Here is a 17485-nt window from a genome sequence, read left to right on the forward strand (position 1 = left end):
CTCCCGGACCTGCAATCGCGGCGGGCGGGGCGTCGCGTCGGGGCCTTGTTGCGTGTCCGCCCGGACCCTCCTGTCCCGCCCTGCGCAGTCGGGAGCCAGGCGCAGTCCAGACCTGGCGGGGACAGCTGCGCCCTCGGCCCGGCACCCGGACCCTGCCGCCGCCGCCTTCGCCCACCCTCGGTCCTGGCGATGGCCTTCGTGTCGCCCGATGCACTCGTGACTGACCTGGACACTGAGTATTAAGAGCTCACTTCCGTCCCCACCACAGCCGCGACGGCAGGGACACCTAGGCTCCTTAGGGCGGATCCGCTGCTTCTTTGGACTCTCTGGCTTCGGGGGCGCCATGGACCAAAGTGGGATGGAGATTCCCGTGACCCTCATCATCAAAGCGCCGAACCAGAAGTACAGTGACCAGACTATTAGCTGCTTCTTGAACTGGACAGTGGGGAAACTAAAAACGCATCTGTCCAACGTATACCCTAGCAAACCAGTAAGTGTGCAAGGCTGGGCACAGCTGCTCCGACCTGCAGGCTTTTGTGCCACGTACCTTCGCCCTGCTCACGCCTTCCTTTCGTGTGTCAAGGTGTTCTCAATTCTGAGGCTTGTGGGTGTCTTGGGAGTGTTGGAACCATCATTAGTATTTTCCTGATGAGGTTCAGTTAATTAGTAAGGGCATGCAGAAGTGTCAAGAGACATAAGAATTGATAGGTATGGACGAGGAACCATTTCCCTTGGGTTGCAAGGCAACCTAATTTGAGGATGAGATGCATTCTTTTTATTTTTATTTTTTTTAAAGAAACACTACAACCCATATTGAAACTTTTTACAGATTTCTAGACTACACTGCCGTTTTGCTGTTCAACACCTGCACCAGAAAGTTGTTTACTGTCAAGAGAATTTTTTCTTGGAAATGAGTGTGTGACTTCTATAGAAATAATGCTTTCAAAACTACTATGTGTGTTTCAGGGAGCAGAGTTACAAGTTGTCGCCACCCCTTTTTTTATTTTTCTTTTGAAGAAGACGCAGACTTTTCTTTAACTTAGAGCAGTCCTTTCGCCCCACCCACCATTTGGTACTTTTTATTCCTTTCATATTGCCGTAGGTAAAGGCCTTTACATTACCTGTTTCACCCAAGTCAGCATGATTCTATTTTCAGTTTTGAATCTTATCTAGATATTGCAAAGATAAATAAAATCAGAAAGGTGGTGTAGCTGCATTTCTTCCCAAAGTCAGACCTGAGAGGACATAGATGATAATTAAATTTCAGAATAGTATAGAAAAAAACCTTAATGTCATGTCACCACTGTTTAAAAGTTTCATTCTTCAATAACTAGTGTGCAGTTACTAAACCATATGTTTAAGTAAAGAGGTGTGGATTTTAGGGTGGGATTTTTTTGGCAACAGGCAGACTTAAGTGCATGGGTCTTTTGGACAGGAACCTGTTTTTTTGTTTGTTTGTTTTTGGTGTTCTAAGACAGGGTCTTGCTGTATATTCTAGGCTGGCCTAGAACTCCTGATCCTCCTGCCTCAGTCTCCCGAGGTGTGTGCCACCTTGCCCGGAACTGTGGTTTTTAAAAATATTAAACATTTTTATTAATACATATTTGCAGTCCATCATGATTACATTCATTGTGGGGAACTGCTGTATATACATAACACATTCAATTCTTTTTCCCCCTTCTCCTGCAACTGTGCTTGGTAGGATTTTTTATGCACTTGAGGAAGACCTTGATCTGTGTCAGGATCCTTATGAGTTAAAGAGTGATTTCAGAGTTGCCATTTGTTTTTGTTTTGTTTTGCTTTCTGTTTTTTGAGACTGAATCTCACAGTGTAGGCTAGGCTGGCCTCAAACTTGGGATTCTACCTCCAACATACCAGGATTACAGGTGTGCCACCATGCCCAGCTCATTGGTGCAGTATTAAGTTTGGTTAGTTTTGGACTTCTAGACTAACCACAGAATTAGGACACTTATTGCAAAAGTAGGAGGTTTAGAAAAACCAGTTGGTAATAGCTGTCAGCACTTTGTGATAACAGATATTTTTAGTAGGAGGAAAATTGGGCTTTTTAATTACTTGGAACAAACATATTTTGAGAGTTTTACACCATAAGTAACAATTTGTTAAAGAATTTCTGTTTACCTGAATGTTGATGCATCCCTGTAATCCTAATTACTCAGAAGGCTGAGGCAGGAAGGTTGAAAATTTGAGAACAACCCGGGCAACTTATGGAGACCTTGTCTCAAAATAAAATTTCAAAAAGGGCTGGTGGTTATAGCTCGGTGGTAGAGTGTGTGCCTAGTGTGCACCAACTGCTGGGTTCAGTTCCCATACTGGGGCAAAGAAAAACCAAAAACCCAAAAATCCAAACACCAGAAGTGCTTTGCAAAAGATTTTCTTATATTGCATGTTTTTAAATTTATGCATATTTGAAGTGGAAAGTAGCTTTTCAGAACAGTCAGAGCTGGAAGTCATAGACTTGTGTAGATAGTAATGTTTGCAGCATGGCCCATGTACCATTTGAAAGTACATTCTTAAGCAATATCTAAAAATACACTCAAGTATGAGATCCTAATGTTATGCTATTAAACCAACCCGGACCAAGAATTCCACGGTTCTAAAACTTTTCTTTTTGAAAACATATCTGAGCCGGGAGTGTGAAACTTCTTGCCTTATGTGCCCTGGGGTGAGCCTGTCTTGCGTCAGGAGGGGACAGTCAGTGCCCCTGGGGATTAGTCAGCTGCTTGCCAAACTTCTCTTTTTTGCATTCCGCTGGCCTTTGGAGACTGGAGAAACTTGGAGGTGAGATAAAATAATTTGCGTCATATTATTAATGGCTTAATCTGTGATAGACCTGATTTTTTTCTTCTTGAGTAAATTTTCTCCAACTGGGTTGTAAAATTCATTTCTAGGTTAATGAGAATGGGCTAGGACTACCTATGTTTATTGTCTTATAATTTCACTGAAATCTTTGTACAGTTACTAGATTTGACAGGTTTACCTTTATCACGTGAAATTACTTTGTAGTATCCCTGTTGTTGAGCAACTGTTTAATGGTACTCCATAGCCATAGTAGTTATTAACTTAGGTGTTAGAATCCTAGAAGTTTACCCTATAAGGTTATCTAGCATTCAGAAATTTTGCATTTAAACAATATTGTAACACAAGTTTAGGTTCTTACAACCACCCACAGTGCCTAGTTAGCACTGACTATTTCAAGTGTTGCTTGGTGTTTTGTTTTGGAACAAGGTCTTGGTTTTTTTTTTTGCCCAGGCTTTTCTTGAACTAATGGGTTCAAGCCACCCTCCTACCTCTGCCTTCTAAGTAGCTGGGACTGCCACTACTGTTCTCTGGTGTTTTGGCTGTTTTGTTTTGCAGCCAAGGATTGAACCTAGGAAGTGTACATCTGTAAATGAAAGAGGGACTCATTTATTGGCCCCCTTCCTCATAAGGAGGAGGTAGAAGAGACTATCCAGTATCATCAAACAGATCAGAGAGACCCACATTCCCCTGAGAGACAAATGGAGGTTCCAGGACAGTAATGTCTTCTTAGTTTTGGGGTCTTTCCTATGATAGTCACAGAAACCTGTACATAAGGGGTGTCATTCCACCTTTTATATTTTAAACAGTAACACTGTAACTGGGGAATAGTTTCATAGTTTGAATACCATCCCATACCCATCTTTCACCACCTCCCAGTTCATATTGAATCCAAACCATATTGCAATAGTAGGCAAGCTGTTTCTGTTATAGATGGTCAGGATCAAACCTTTCCCACTTATCAAGAATATGGCCTACTAGTGAAGTTGGTTAAATCTACACAGTGGCATAGTTCATGAGGTTTCCCATTGGCTCAGTCTGGGGCCTGTAGAGAGAAGGAGACAACTAAGTCTTGACTCCTTAAGAGGGTGTCCCATGTAAGGAGGAGGAGACCTGACGTTCCATAGAGCATCCCTTGTGACAGACTAGATAGATAATCTCTGTCCAAGAGCTGCTGGCAGCATTAAGCCCAGAAGAAATCCCCCTGGTGATTTTTGTCTCCATATTTGAACCCACTAACTCATTAGGGAGAAGTGGGGTGAAACCACTTGCTGGCCTTACCTAGTCCCTTAACTCCTGAAAGTAAGGGCGGGATCTCCCCCAAGCAGAGGTCCCTTGGCTACTGAGTTGAACCCCTTGGTGGCTTAACTTGTATTTTGAGTCCCTCGATGACTCTTCTTAACCAGAATGTAGCAATTGGGCAGTTGTCTCTTGGAAGAGTGGAGATTTGAAGTTGTCCTTTTAGGATCCCAATAAAGATAGGTCATATGTCTGTCTACACATTGTTAATGGAGTTCGGGCTAAACTCAGCAAAATCTTTAGGTTCAGGCATTTGAGTCAGATATGGGTTTGACACAGTCTCCGCATAAATATTTTAAATTTGCCGTTCCCTGAATAAACTCACAACAAATGTACTACTTCCTTCCCTACAAAGCACATTTTCTTGGACTTTGTTTATTTAGTATTTTATTAACTTGGCCTTTGAAAAACTATGCAAATTGTAAAGATGATAATAAGGTTCCTTTGCTCTTGTGAAGCTCAGGTGTAGTGCGGCAAACAGCATGGACGTAAGTGAATACTATGTAACCGGCATGGTGCAGGAGGGATGTGCTTGTGCCATGGGAGCCCAGCAGGGAGTGCTCGGCTCTGGAGTGGGGTGAGCCGAGTGTGTAGCTGTATGAGGAAAACGTGCACAGGGACATTTGCATTTCTAAAGTATTAATAACAGACAGGAGGAGGCAGGATCATAGCTTTTTGTTTTCTAGAAACTATTCTTTCAGAGTTCATGTGGCACTGATGACTAGATGCTTTGCTTTACTAGATTACTAGTAATAGAGTTCTAAGTAAAAATTGTAGATCTTCAGTGGGCTGTGGAGGGGAAGATATTTCTCTAGTTAAGAATTTAAACAGTTGCTGTATTTTTGAAAATGTTCACAAATTTTTAGACACGTCAGTAGTGGAGTTGAACTCTTTCGGGGTTAACTTTGAATGGTATTGATAATTGGATTAGGGTTTGGTTTAGGAACCAAAGTATACCACGTCAGTTAGTTATGGATAGAGATAGCTGTGATTCTTATTGTAATATGACATTGGTCATTGCGCACTTAGTAGTTTAGTTTTTCAGGTTCTGAAATTGGCCTGTAGTGTGACATAGTTACTCTGAAATTTAGGTTATTGCTGTTGAATGGCAAAGATGCCTTCAAGAAGGCCAGTTTTACTCGAGTTTTCACCTTTAACCTGGGTTTGTGCAATATTATCAGAGACTTAAATACCAATATAGTTGGTCTTAATGCTCTTCAGTAGAATGGATTATCCAAGAGAAAACTTAGCACAAATCTGCAAGTCTAGTTAGCCAGCTTCCTCATTGTCCCTTCTTGCTGCTTTTATACCAAACACTGACACATGGGCCTGACTCACCCTGAAGTCAGCATTGAGAGTGTACCTTTCTGGGGCTTGCATGCCTTAGCTCCCTATTTTCCAGTCCTGGGGTGAAAACATCTCTAAGCAGCATTCTAACGGACTTGAACACCTAGGCCTTTAAGTGCTGCTATTCTTGTTATATGTGATGGCTATACATAAGATGAAGAAAGGCATTTAGGGACTTGGCCATCCAGGTAGTGTACCTTTAAGCAAAAGAGAACCTGGAGTTGTAAACTTTCACAGATATAAATGGACCTTACGTTATGAACATTCATAGGTGTGAACACATTGTGGAAGTAGCTCACATGTCTGCAACCACTGTCGTAGTTGTGCTGCTGTGTGCTTCCGTACAGTAGTACGATGCTCAGTCAGAGCACAGGATGTCCAGAAGCAAAAGGAAAAACTGGTGATGCGGAGGGGACTGCTGGGAAGCACAAAGCAGTATACTGTACATGTTTGGGTGATTTGTTGTCCAAAGTCTGCATAGGTAATGGATAACATGGCCTTACTGTTGTGTGAACACTGACTAGTGTGTGGTTATTTCTGTTTATCCTGGCCGATTATTGGGAAGATCCAGGAACATATCCTGAGACTCAAAATGTGTTGCTTTGGCCTCTTTTCACAGTGTACCAGCCCCTACACTTTGGCATTCTCAGTTGCTTGTGTATCTGATATGTGAGTGGCCTGTGAGCGGAAACCATTAATCAGGGATGTCCCTTTGGAGTTCTGAACAGTACTTAAGAGTTTGCTGGGCTTGTTGGTACATGCCATTTATCCCAGCACTGTGGGAGGCTGAGGCAAGAAGAGTGCAAGTTCTAGCCCAGCCTGGAGAATTTAGTGACTTAGCAAGATCCTGTCTTGAAAAATAAAAAATAAAGGGATGGGAATGTAGCTCAATGTAAAGGTCCTGGGTTCAATTTCCAGTACCGCGGGGGAAAAAATCTGTAAGCCGTTGGTTATAGGGATGTAAGGGATAGAGGCTGTTGAGTAACCATGCTTCTGTTGAGTGTTTCTCAATTTTCTGGGCTTTACATTGGGTGAATTTAATTGGAGATGGAAGAGAGATGTATACCAGTACAAATTACCAAATTCACTTTTGCCAGAAATGATAATTTGTGCACCTCTGGATATTTAACCTCTTTCAAGCTATTTGACACTTGTGACTGAACTGTATGTAAATATTGAAATGCTAATGGTTACTGCTTTCACAGGATTTGGATTATAAATCTTTGAACTAACTTGTCAGTTGAAATTGTTTTTAGTGAGCCATTAGCATGCTAGATATTTTAAATTTTAAAAATTAACATTAAAACTTAGCATATGGAATTTGATTATTCTGAAGTTGGTTATAGTAGGAACATGAGTTTGTTTTTCCTGTGGTACCAGGGATTGGATCCAGGATGTTGACACTGAGCTATACTCCCAGCCCTTTGTATTTTGAGACATGTGTACATAAGTTGATGAGTTTGCCCAGATTGTGCTCAAATTCAAGTTCCTACTGCTTCAGCCTCACAGGGTGCTAGGATTATAGGTATGTGCCATCACACATGGCAGAAACATGGTTTTTTTTTTTGTTTTTCTCCAGTACCGGGAACCAAACTCAAGACCTTGCGCTTGCCGGGCAGGCGCTTTGCCGCTGAGCTAAATCCCCAGCCCCTAACATGGTTTTTTTAAAGCCATGAATAATTATGAGAGATCTACTTAGTCCTTGATATAGAAGTTTTAATCTTTCAGTATTAACTGGGTAAATTTTTTGAAATATAGAAGTATTACTGTTTTTTAAACTCATCTATCAGACTTGAGAATATTTTAAATGTATTAGATATGCATAGTATTTTATTTGTTCTTGATATCTAGTTAAAACATTCAAGTTTTAGATAATGGTATATATGTAAACTTTGATTTATTTCTTTAGATTTTCTTTTTGAGATAAGGTCTTGCTATGTGGTTCAGGCTGGTCTTGAACTCACTGTATAGCCCACATTGGCATTGAACACCCAGCAATTCTCCTGCCTCAGCCTACCCAGTGCTGGGGTTATACATGTGCACCACCATGCCTGGCTATATGTAAACTTTTTAGAAAGAAAAAATCTTCTGTAATCTCAGCACTCAGGAGGCTGAAGCAGAAGGATTGCTACAAGTTCAAGACCAGCCTGACTACATAGTGAGTTCAAGGCCAGCCTGAACTGCGTAGCGAGACCCTATCTCAAAAAGACCAAAAAAAAAAAAAAACTTCCTTCAGATTAGGATTTAGTTTTGAATATTGCATCAGCAGGTGAGCTTGCTTTGCTTTGCAGTGTCCATTAGGTGAGTAGCAGAGCTTTCTTGGTCAGCTGGGTAAGGAGCTGTTACTTTTGAGTAGAATTGTCTCTGGGTCATGCAGTATGGTCAGGATGTCCCACCTTGTTCTTCCTGTTGTTTGGCTGAGTCTGCTCTGCCTCGGGTGACCAGCTTTGTTGGGGTGGAGCAGTGGAGTGGGGAAAGGAACGCACTATAAGTGTTCCTTCCATTGTAGACACAGGCAGCAGGCAGAGCAGTGGTGGTGCTGACAGAAATAGTTTGATTTACATTACCTGTGGAGTCTGTATCTTGTTGGTAGAATCTTCCGATTGACATTTTCATTAGTACTGTTTGACTCGCTACTCCTGAGTCTTCTGGAGTCTTAAATTCAAAGGATACCATATAATTTTTTTATATTCAGAGAAAAATGATCTCTATTGTGTAAATACTGAGATCTTGGGGTTTGTTACAGCAGCTAGCATCACTTATTCTAACTGACCAGGAAATAGTTTTGTTTTGTTTTTCGTCTTTTTGAGACAGGGTTTTCCCTATGCAGTTCAGGCTGGCCCTGAACTTACTTTCTAGCGTAGGCTAGACTTGAACTCACAGTGATCCTCCTGTCTCAGCTTCCTGAAAATCTATTTCTTCCCAGTTGAGGAAAAAGTGTTATTAGCAGATCTAGAGAGATAATATTACAGTACTTTCCAAGTTAAATTGAATTTTGATTGAGTTCTCAAAATCTGTAGTTTTCCTAGTGTTGTAGTTCATATGAAGAAACCTAGTTTTTAGAATTAGATTGAAAATTTAGCAAAAGACCCTGTAGTGATATGAATGAAATATGTACAGGGGGTCCCCTATTTTGTTCATTTTTAATTTTTCAGTACTGAGGACTGAACCTGGGGTCTTCAGACTGAGTCCCACCCCAGCCCTTTTTATTTTTTGAGATAAGGTCTTGCTAAGTTGCTCAGAACGTGCTTAAACTTGTGATCCTCCTGCCTCAGCCCTCCAGAGTGCCTGGATTGTAGATGGGTGCCACTGTGCCTGGCTTCCTAAAGTTTATCCTATACTTCAGCCTCTTTCCAGAGGTGCACATGGAGAAGGCCATGGTGCCTTGCTTCTCCTTGCAGATGGCACAGCCTTTGCTGGGTGCAGTTAGGTTTGTCCCTCCTCTGCCAAGGACTGAATGTTGCCCACTCTTTCTGTTCAGTAGGTGTAAGCTTTCACGGGATATGGGGATACGGATATGTGCTAGCTCTTAAATTTGTTAGTTGTATGTTTGCAAACTGGGCCCCACAGTTTTGGAACTAGCATTTATCACAATCTTTAATTTTTAGTTTTCAATCTTTATATAAAAATTGATAATTTGGATGGTTACTTTATAGCCACTATCATATGATTTTAGTGCCTTTGTTTTCAAAGAATTTTCCTTAGTTGTTTAGCTTGTAGATTGTTTAAGGTTGGGTTTCTAGGGTCTGTAAAGTCTTTATTTGAGAGTAAGTTGTTTCTGAGAAAAATTGGCCTTAAACTTGCATACTAATGAATTAGGAGAATAAACTTTTTGTTGTTGTTGTTGTTTTTCCGGTACTGGGAATCAAACTTACGACCTCGTGCTTGCCAGGCAGGCACTGTGCCACTGAGCTAAATCCCCAGCCCCTTAAACTTTTTAAATTGTATTGCCAGTATATACTTTATTTGTGTTTATCGCTGGTCTCCAATACTCAACTTTCTGGCACGTTTTTATTTCTCATTTGGAAGTTATTACTTATAAAATATCTGATTAATTCCATTACTATTACAGCTTAATAGGAAAATAGAGATTATCTACATAGAAAGCATATAATTTGTAGATTGTTTACACTTTGAAGTAGTTACCGATGCTGCATTCTGTCACTAAAAATCTGAAGTTAAATAACTTACGTTTTGGCCATGCAGTTTTTTTAAACCAACATAAAAGTATTTTTCTCTCCGTATAGAGACGATAAAATTAATTAAAAGCTTTTCTTTTGTTATTTACAAATGTCATTTAGAGTGGTATCTGGAAAGTTGCTCTAATACGGATTGGGATTTTCTTTTTTGGCCACTAAAGCTATTGCAGCTTTAGCAAAAACTATTTTCATAGTCTCTAGCCATGTTCGAGGCACTGTAAACAAATCCAGTCTGCGGTCAGGCATATGACTTCTCAGTGCATTCACACAGTCTCATTAGATGATCCTGAAAATGTGGGGTGTAGACTTTAGAAATTAATACCCTGTGCTCACTGCCCCTGTGCACTCTTTGAAAGGTTAGCGTGCAGTTGTGTTGCTGTGAGATAGACACTGTAATTGCCGTGACTTTATAGATGAGAAAACCAAGCCTAATGTTGTGACTGTGGGGTCTCCAGGGTTCTTAGCAAAGCCCAGCCCTGGCACATGTAGCTTATCTCTTCTAGAGACTTGAGATTGCTCTAGAAATTCTTCCTCTTTCTCTCCTGTTTCATCAGTTTTTCCTTTTGACTGGATTATTCCTGTTGGCATGGAAACATGTTTCTTCATAAGAAGCACCAAACCACAGAAAAATGAAGCAATACAAGGCCCTGTCTTGGTCCCATTTCCCTTCTAGTGTTGTCCTATTTCTTTCCTTTCTACTAGTGCAAAACTCCTTTTAAGTGAGTATATTTATTATTTCTAACTATTCTAACTATTTCTAACTGTTTTCTTTCTTTTTCTATTTATTTACTTTTTTGAGATAGGATCTCACTATGTAGTCAGGCTGGCCTTGAACTCATGTAGCCCAGGCTGGTCTCTAATTCCTGGCAGTCCTCCTGCCTCAGCTCCTGAGTGCTAGGATTACAGGCATGCACCACCATGCCTGGCTGTTTTTATTTTTTTTATTTTTGTTTTTTTTCTGGTACCAGGAATCGAACTCATGATGTCGTGCTTGCCAGGCAGGCACTGTGCCGCTGAGCTAAATCCCCAGCCCCTGTTTGTAATTTCTTTGAGACAGGGTCTTACTGTGTTTCTCAGGCTAGCCTTGAAGTTGAGATCCTTCTGCCTCAGCCTCCCAGGTGCTGGGATTTCAGGCCTGCACCACCATGTCCAGCTTCTCCTTTTCTCTTGAATCTATTCCATTAGGTTTTACCGCCACTCCAAGCTTGCTTTTTACCAACGTCACTAGTGATCTTATTGGAGAACAGTTTGAGGGGATGTGGAGATACACAGGAAAATGATGGGAGGATGCTTGTAATAACAAAAGCCTGGAAACAGAAATACCCATTAATCAGTTGTACTTCTGTGTAATGGATCATTATGCATCTGTCAAAAAGAATGGGGAAGTAGCTCATTTTGGCCAGAGGTTAAGTCATTCATTATTGACTTAATATTTAACTTATGTTTATTTAATTTACAATTCAGTGACTGTAAAGATACAGGGAGGGGAAGCCCTCAGTTTCTCCTGCTACCACAACACTCCCTTGGTGACTGCTGGTCACCAGTCTGTGGGACTTTCTTGCCACCAGCAAGCAAGAAACTGCAGGTGATTGTCTTGCAGACAGAAGCTGGTGTCTTCCATTCAGTTCAGCCCTGACCATATCTGGAGATAGTGTCAGATCCCGTGGGTTGAGGGCTCACTCCACAAGAAGGCTCACTCTACAAGGTGGCTTCACTTCAGAAGTTGGTGAAGCACTGACTGGCTGTGCCTCTGACCAGCCACTATCAGTCAGGTTCCGGAGACTGCTCCTTGGGTCTGATTGATTTGCTAGAGCAGCGCCCAGAACTAAGGGGACACTTACATTTACCCTTTAACTGTAAAGGACATTACAAAGGAGTCATGGACAATCAGGGGGAAGGTAAGGAATGGGAGAAGGGGTGGCATAGAGCTTTGAAATCCTCTGTGGGTGTGCTACTCTCTAGGAACCTCTTTGCTGTGATTCCAAGGATTTTAGGGGCTATGTGGTAGGAAATGCGGTGAAGACCAAATATATATTGTATAGCATCCCAGTGCCTCTCAGTATTTATATGTATCGATTGAAGTTTAAAGGCTTGTGATACCTATTTTAACCTCCTATGTTGTATTTGGTTGCTTATCGTGAGAATTTGTACTTACACATTTTAGGAATGGTACACTCAAATTGCTTCCAGGAGAAGATAGATTATACCCAACAGTTAAATATTGTAGAAGGATGACCCCTTTCCCCTGGTCTTTGGGTATAAGGATCCTCAAACCACAGATCTTACTCAGTATGACACTTTCTATTGTGACTATTTTTAATATATGACCACTTTTTAGCCATGTTATATATATATATTATCTGTTTAAAAATTTTTAAAGTTGTGACTTGGGACTTGGAATTAGATTTTTTGATTTAACAATTGATACAGCTAATATCGAATTATTTTAGTAGAATTCAAGGAATATTTGTGCTATGAGCAAGCTATGCCACTAACAGACCAGGTATATTTGTGTCTTTTCAGAGTGTTATGCATAAATTCACAAGCTGCGGCAATTTCCTCAGCCTTATCAGGCTGGGGACTGAAGGTTGACCTGATAGCCAGTGAGCCAGGCAGTTGCGGGTTCTTTTATTTCCGTCTTAACTGTCAATATCTGTGACACTCAAGTCACACATCACACTTCACACAGTAATGCCCAGGTTACAGAACGGCAAGGAAAGGGTTAACAGTGGCTGTAGGACTTGAGGAGAAGAACTGATGCCAAGGCTGAGGGTCTGCAGGGGTGCAGGGTGTTACCAGATGGCCAGACCAGATTGCTGACTGGGCGAGCTGCTCTGAGGAGGCCCGGGGCTGGTCAGGAGCGCAGCTGGTCAGAGCCTGAGTCTGGACAGGCCGTTGGGAAGGGCTCAGTGAAGCAGGGATATGGGGCAGAGCTGAAGCCGAGGGACGGAGAGCTGGAGTTCATGGCCTGCCGACCTCATGACGCATTCCCCAGATGGTCTGATGAGATGACAGGTCAAGATGGCACTGCCAGTCCCCAGTGCTAGATCCCGCCCTCCGATAAGGTCCAGGCGAGGGAGTTGTACTGTTGGTTCTGATGTATTCGACAAGTGCCCTGGCCTGGTTCTCTCTGATGTAACTTAGGTACCTCATGTGGCCATGCGACCTTGATTTAATTTGATAAGTTTACAGGTGGCAATTTTATATTACTGAGATAAATTTATCATTTCTGTCTGTGCTGTGTAGCTGGGAGGTTTTTTTTTCCCCTATAAGTTTGATATGTCCAACTTCCAGTGATTATTTGTTTGCCCAGGCAGGTTACCAGGTTATCCTGTGAAAGCTTTGCACTCAACATGTAGCAAACTGCTGTTGTATAAAATGGAGTCACTCAGTGCAAGGCACAGCCTAAAAGCTGCTCTTCAGTACAGCACGGAGTAACTCCCAGCAGCGTGTAGCTGGCTCAGTACTGCATGTGAGCCTTACGGGGACTAACATAATGTTGCAATTCTAAGTAATGCTAACAGCAAACACGGGCAGATTTTATTAAGTATGAAATAGGACAGCCAATCAGAACATATTTTATATTTTGAGTTGCATATAGAGATGGCAGCTGAATCTCTGTGCACTTGTGATGATTTTTCTTTTTTTTGTTTTGTTTTGGTTTTTTTTACTGATCTTTAACTCACAATGATCCTCCTGCTACAGCCTCCTGAGTGCTGGGACTATAGGCATGCACCACCATCCCAGGCTTCATTTTTCTTTAGTCTTGTGTTTTTGAAAATGTGTGAAGGTATTTATGAGAGTGACAGGAACAATAGAAACTAGAATAGTTACCTGAAGTTGTAACTGAATCCAAATGGCTGTAGAATTAAACCAATACATTGTTGTGAATTGTTACTAAGGAAATCTTATGTATACACATTTAGGTTAAAAATACTGACAAAACAATACAAACTAACTGATGATCTTAAAATTTTGTACTGTGATTGACTATAAATAAAAGGCCAGCCATGTTCTCATTTGTGTAATGTTGAGCGTTTTAATGGTAGTCATACATGCATTGCATTACAACTGAAGACATTTCTAATATACAATTTTGCCAACTTTTTGAAATATGGTAATTAGCTGTGTTTTATTGTAGATATGCTGCTGTTTTCTGAGCTCTTAAATATCTTAAGTGGGGCTTTGAAAAGCCAACATTCTTAAATTATATGTCAGTTTTCTGCTTCTTTGTCCCTAAAGGGAGTTGTGTTTTTTCCAACTTTAAATTTGTATAATTAGAGAAGTTCAATTCTTTTCTTTATTCCATTTCTCAGTTGACGAAGGATCAGAGATTGGTGTATTCGGGCAGACTGCTTCCCGATCATCTGCAGCTGAAAGATATTCTCAGAAAAGTAAGCTTTTCTTCCACTTTCTGCAACCAGATACATAGTCAGAGTATGAGCAATGTGTTTCTGAAGTCTTATCCGGCTAGTCCAGTATTTACTTAAGGTCAACTCTTTTGGGTAACATAAAGCAGGTAAAAATAAGTTACAAAGTAAATGGTCTGATGAATTTCTAATTAGTTCAGGTAACAGTTATATATTTATCTGATAGCTGAATCTGAAATAGGATTATATATTTGTACCCAGATATTTGTTATCTTTTGTAAGAAAATACTGTCAGCTTTATAGTAGTGTAAGAGTAGGATGTCCAGGTCGTGGTGAAAGACTGGCCAAACAATCTTCTCTCTAAATCTTTCTTCCAAACTTTATGATGTTTTAATACAAATTACTTGCATGGGAGTCAATTTCAGGACAGCAAATAGAATGAAGTTGAACTGGTTGGTATACCAGTTAGCAAGCTTTCTGATGTCCAGAGCTAAAATATATTTCAGTATATGATTTTGAGAACCAATTTGAGTTCTAATTAAGTTAATGGCAGCTTTTAGCTCATATTCATTTGTAAAATTTATATTTTCAGAGCTTTTCAGCACTTGAAATGGTGTATCTTGGTTTGGAGTAGCTTTATATTTTTTAATATAATTTTCGGCTTAATTCTTAATATTGTTCTTGATATTCCTTTTTTTGTTCTTGATATTCCTGATATGATTTAGAAGACCTATATTTAATTCTGTATATTTATGATCATCTATGGAAAACTGAGTAAAGAAATCTTACTCTAATATATTCCTCTGTGTAGTTGACCTTTTAACTTTGCCAGTATGACTTCTATCATTTTAATTATGTGGTTTCATATAGCTAAAGTGTTTAATATGTACCCCCTCAAAAATAGTAGAATTTCTCTCTTTTTACAATGCACTTTATTTTTTTAGAGTAGTTTACATTTTGAGCAAAATTGCATGGGAGGTCCAGAGATTCCCCCTGTGTTCCTTGACCCCACACGTGTACACTTTCCCCCTGTTGATGTCTACCCCAGCATGGTACATGCACTGTGATCACGAACCTGCACTGCCATGTCATTCCGCCATGCCCATGGTTTATGTTAGGGCCCACTCTTGGCAGTGGTCATCCCGTGGGTTTTGACAAATGTATAATGACAGGTCTCTACCATTATAGTCATAATACTGAGAAGCCTATCGGCCCTAAATACAGTAGGTCCTAAAGACCCCCATGTTTTTTCCTCCCATTTTTATATTTCTGCTTTCTGCTATTTGAAAATGCAGATGCATTTATTATTTTTTCTCAAGGGTAGCTTGAACCTGCATATGAATACTTTTTCTAAGGCTTTTGTTGCTAGAACTATTGTCTGAGTTGAGACAAGATGACAAAATAAAAACTGCTGAAAGAACTGTTGTGCCCCCGTGTCATCATTTTGGGCAGCATGTTTACACTGTGAATAGAAATTTGAGCTGTTTTTGTACCTTTGTAAAAATTAGATGCTACCATTAACTTTACCTGCTTAGATACAACATGAACGCTGTGAGTTCACTGTGATTAGTGTGACATTTTGGAACTGTGTACGTTTGTGAGCATGAACATCTTATACTTGGGTGCCTTTTATTATTTTGTCCTCAGGAGCTAAGAGGACATTGCAAATCAGCGGGTTTAAGCAGCCCTGCTCAGCTTCTCTCCTGCTGTGCTGTGTCTGTGCAGCCTTTCCTCAGTATTCTTACCCCATTAACTTCTTTCTCAAAATGCCTAAAGCATTGTAGTTGGTGCCTCTCAGCTTTATGTAAAAGGCGGCTTTATGTATTTCTCTAATTGTGCTCTAGTCTACTAGTCTGAGCTCTTCATATCACAAACCTCTAAGGATGGTGCTGACCATAGCTTTCTTGAACTCACCTAAGAATTAAGCGTAATTCTAGGTTCCTGGTAGGTATGTGATATCAGGTCTCAGTTTCTAGTAGCTTTGCTTCCTTTCTTATCACTGGGCATCTTTTTTCCTTCCCCCTTTTCTTTATCATTCACTTGTTATTCTTCTTCCTCTTTTTTTAAAGCACTGATTCATCGTTTTTCTCAGTCTTCCTTTATTTGCTTTTATTTCTCCATCTTCTTGTTTTATATATAAGTATAAATATGTGCATGATCTCACTAAGCTAAAATGCTAACCTTTATCATAATTTAGACTGTTTTCCTTCAACCATGGTTTGTAGGTTTGTAGAAACAGAATATTTACGGAATGTAGTACGCATACATGCTTTATATTTGTGTATAACGTTATAGATAAAAATGTTTTAACTTAAAACAGTAAAAGGCTATACATTGCCTTGCTAAAATTGAGGAAATGAGAGTCATATGAAGTTACTTGAATTTCTTTTATCAGTACTAACGCTCACTGTTCACAGTTTGTGGGCCTGAGCTTCAAGGTGACTTTCATAGTTTTGAAAGGAGGGTGCTACATGTTTTATATTGAAATAATAGATTATATTGACACAACTGTGCCTCATTATTTGCTTCAAGACTGCTTGATACGCAAAGAAATATTTTGTAATATGTTAGTTACTCAGTATTTGGACCATTTTTCCAAGCATGAAGAGAAAATACTCAATTCAAGTGGCACCCAAATATTAAAATAGTAAACTCAGCTTCAAATAATGACAATTTATTACTAATAAAATGGCTAGGGGCTGGGGGTTTAGCTCAGTGGCACAGCACCTGCCTGGCAAGCGCGAGCTCGTGAGTTCCTGGTACCAGAAAAACAAAAAAAATGGCTAGTCTTAAAAGGAACATCAGTTTTGAATTGAGTATATTAACTTAGCTACTGACTTTTTGAATTGTACATTTCCTAGTACAACCTTTTAAATATAATCTTCTTTAATTTTAGCAAGATGAATATCATATGGTTCATCTAGTATGTTCTTCTCGGACTCCTCCCAGTTCTCCGAAAGCCAGCAGCAGTAAAGAAAACCATGAAGCACTGGCGTCTAGCAGCAGTTCTGTGAGTTGTTTTGGGAGGAGCAAACATTAAAGTTGTCTGATTCTCCTTTTTACCTCTAAAAACTGAAGAGAAAACTGAAAAGTTGGAACTTGTGGATCTGGAGGTTGTTTTGAACAGCTATAAGAAGGGATTTGAATTTTGTTTCAGAGCTCTAATATACAGTGTTATCTTGAAGCCTGTTCACTAGGAGTTACACTGTTTGAAAAAGCAGGTTAGAAATATAGCCAGTCTCCATAGGCTTAATCCCTGAAACAATCAGGAAACAGGATTATGACGTGGATAAATACTGTAGACACTCAGGTCAGAGAAGTTTCAGAAATACTAAGGTATTTAGTAGTATAGTATATTTTATTCAAGATAGATTACATTGTTTAATTTCCAAGTTATCTTAAGTGTTCTTGACATTGATTACTTGATCAAAGGTTTTGTGTTTTTTAAAAAAA

At 40.1% G+C, this 17485-nt stretch overlaps 1 protein-coding gene across 1 annotated transcript in view; it reads left to right on the forward strand.

The window, feature by feature from the left end:
• The window catches only part of Herpud2 (HERPUD family member 2), a gene marked incomplete at its 5' end in the record, with an annotated part of 34218 nt that continues 16733 nt past the window's right edge, over window positions 1-17485 (forward strand). Inside the window, 3 exon segments of the mRNA XM_005397772.2 lie at window positions 1-490; window positions 13979-14056; window positions 16929-17042. Coding sequence (XP_005397829.1) covers window positions 344-490; window positions 13979-14056; window positions 16929-17042 — 339 coding nt within the window.

The sequence above is a fragment of the Chinchilla lanigera genome, unplaced genomic scaffold (genome assembly GCF_000276665.1).
Source record: "Chinchilla lanigera isolate Chin_1 unplaced genomic scaffold, ChiLan1.0 scaffold00059, whole genome shotgun sequence".
Lineage (NCBI taxonomy): Eukaryota > Metazoa > Chordata > Mammalia > Rodentia > Chinchillidae > Chinchilla > Chinchilla lanigera.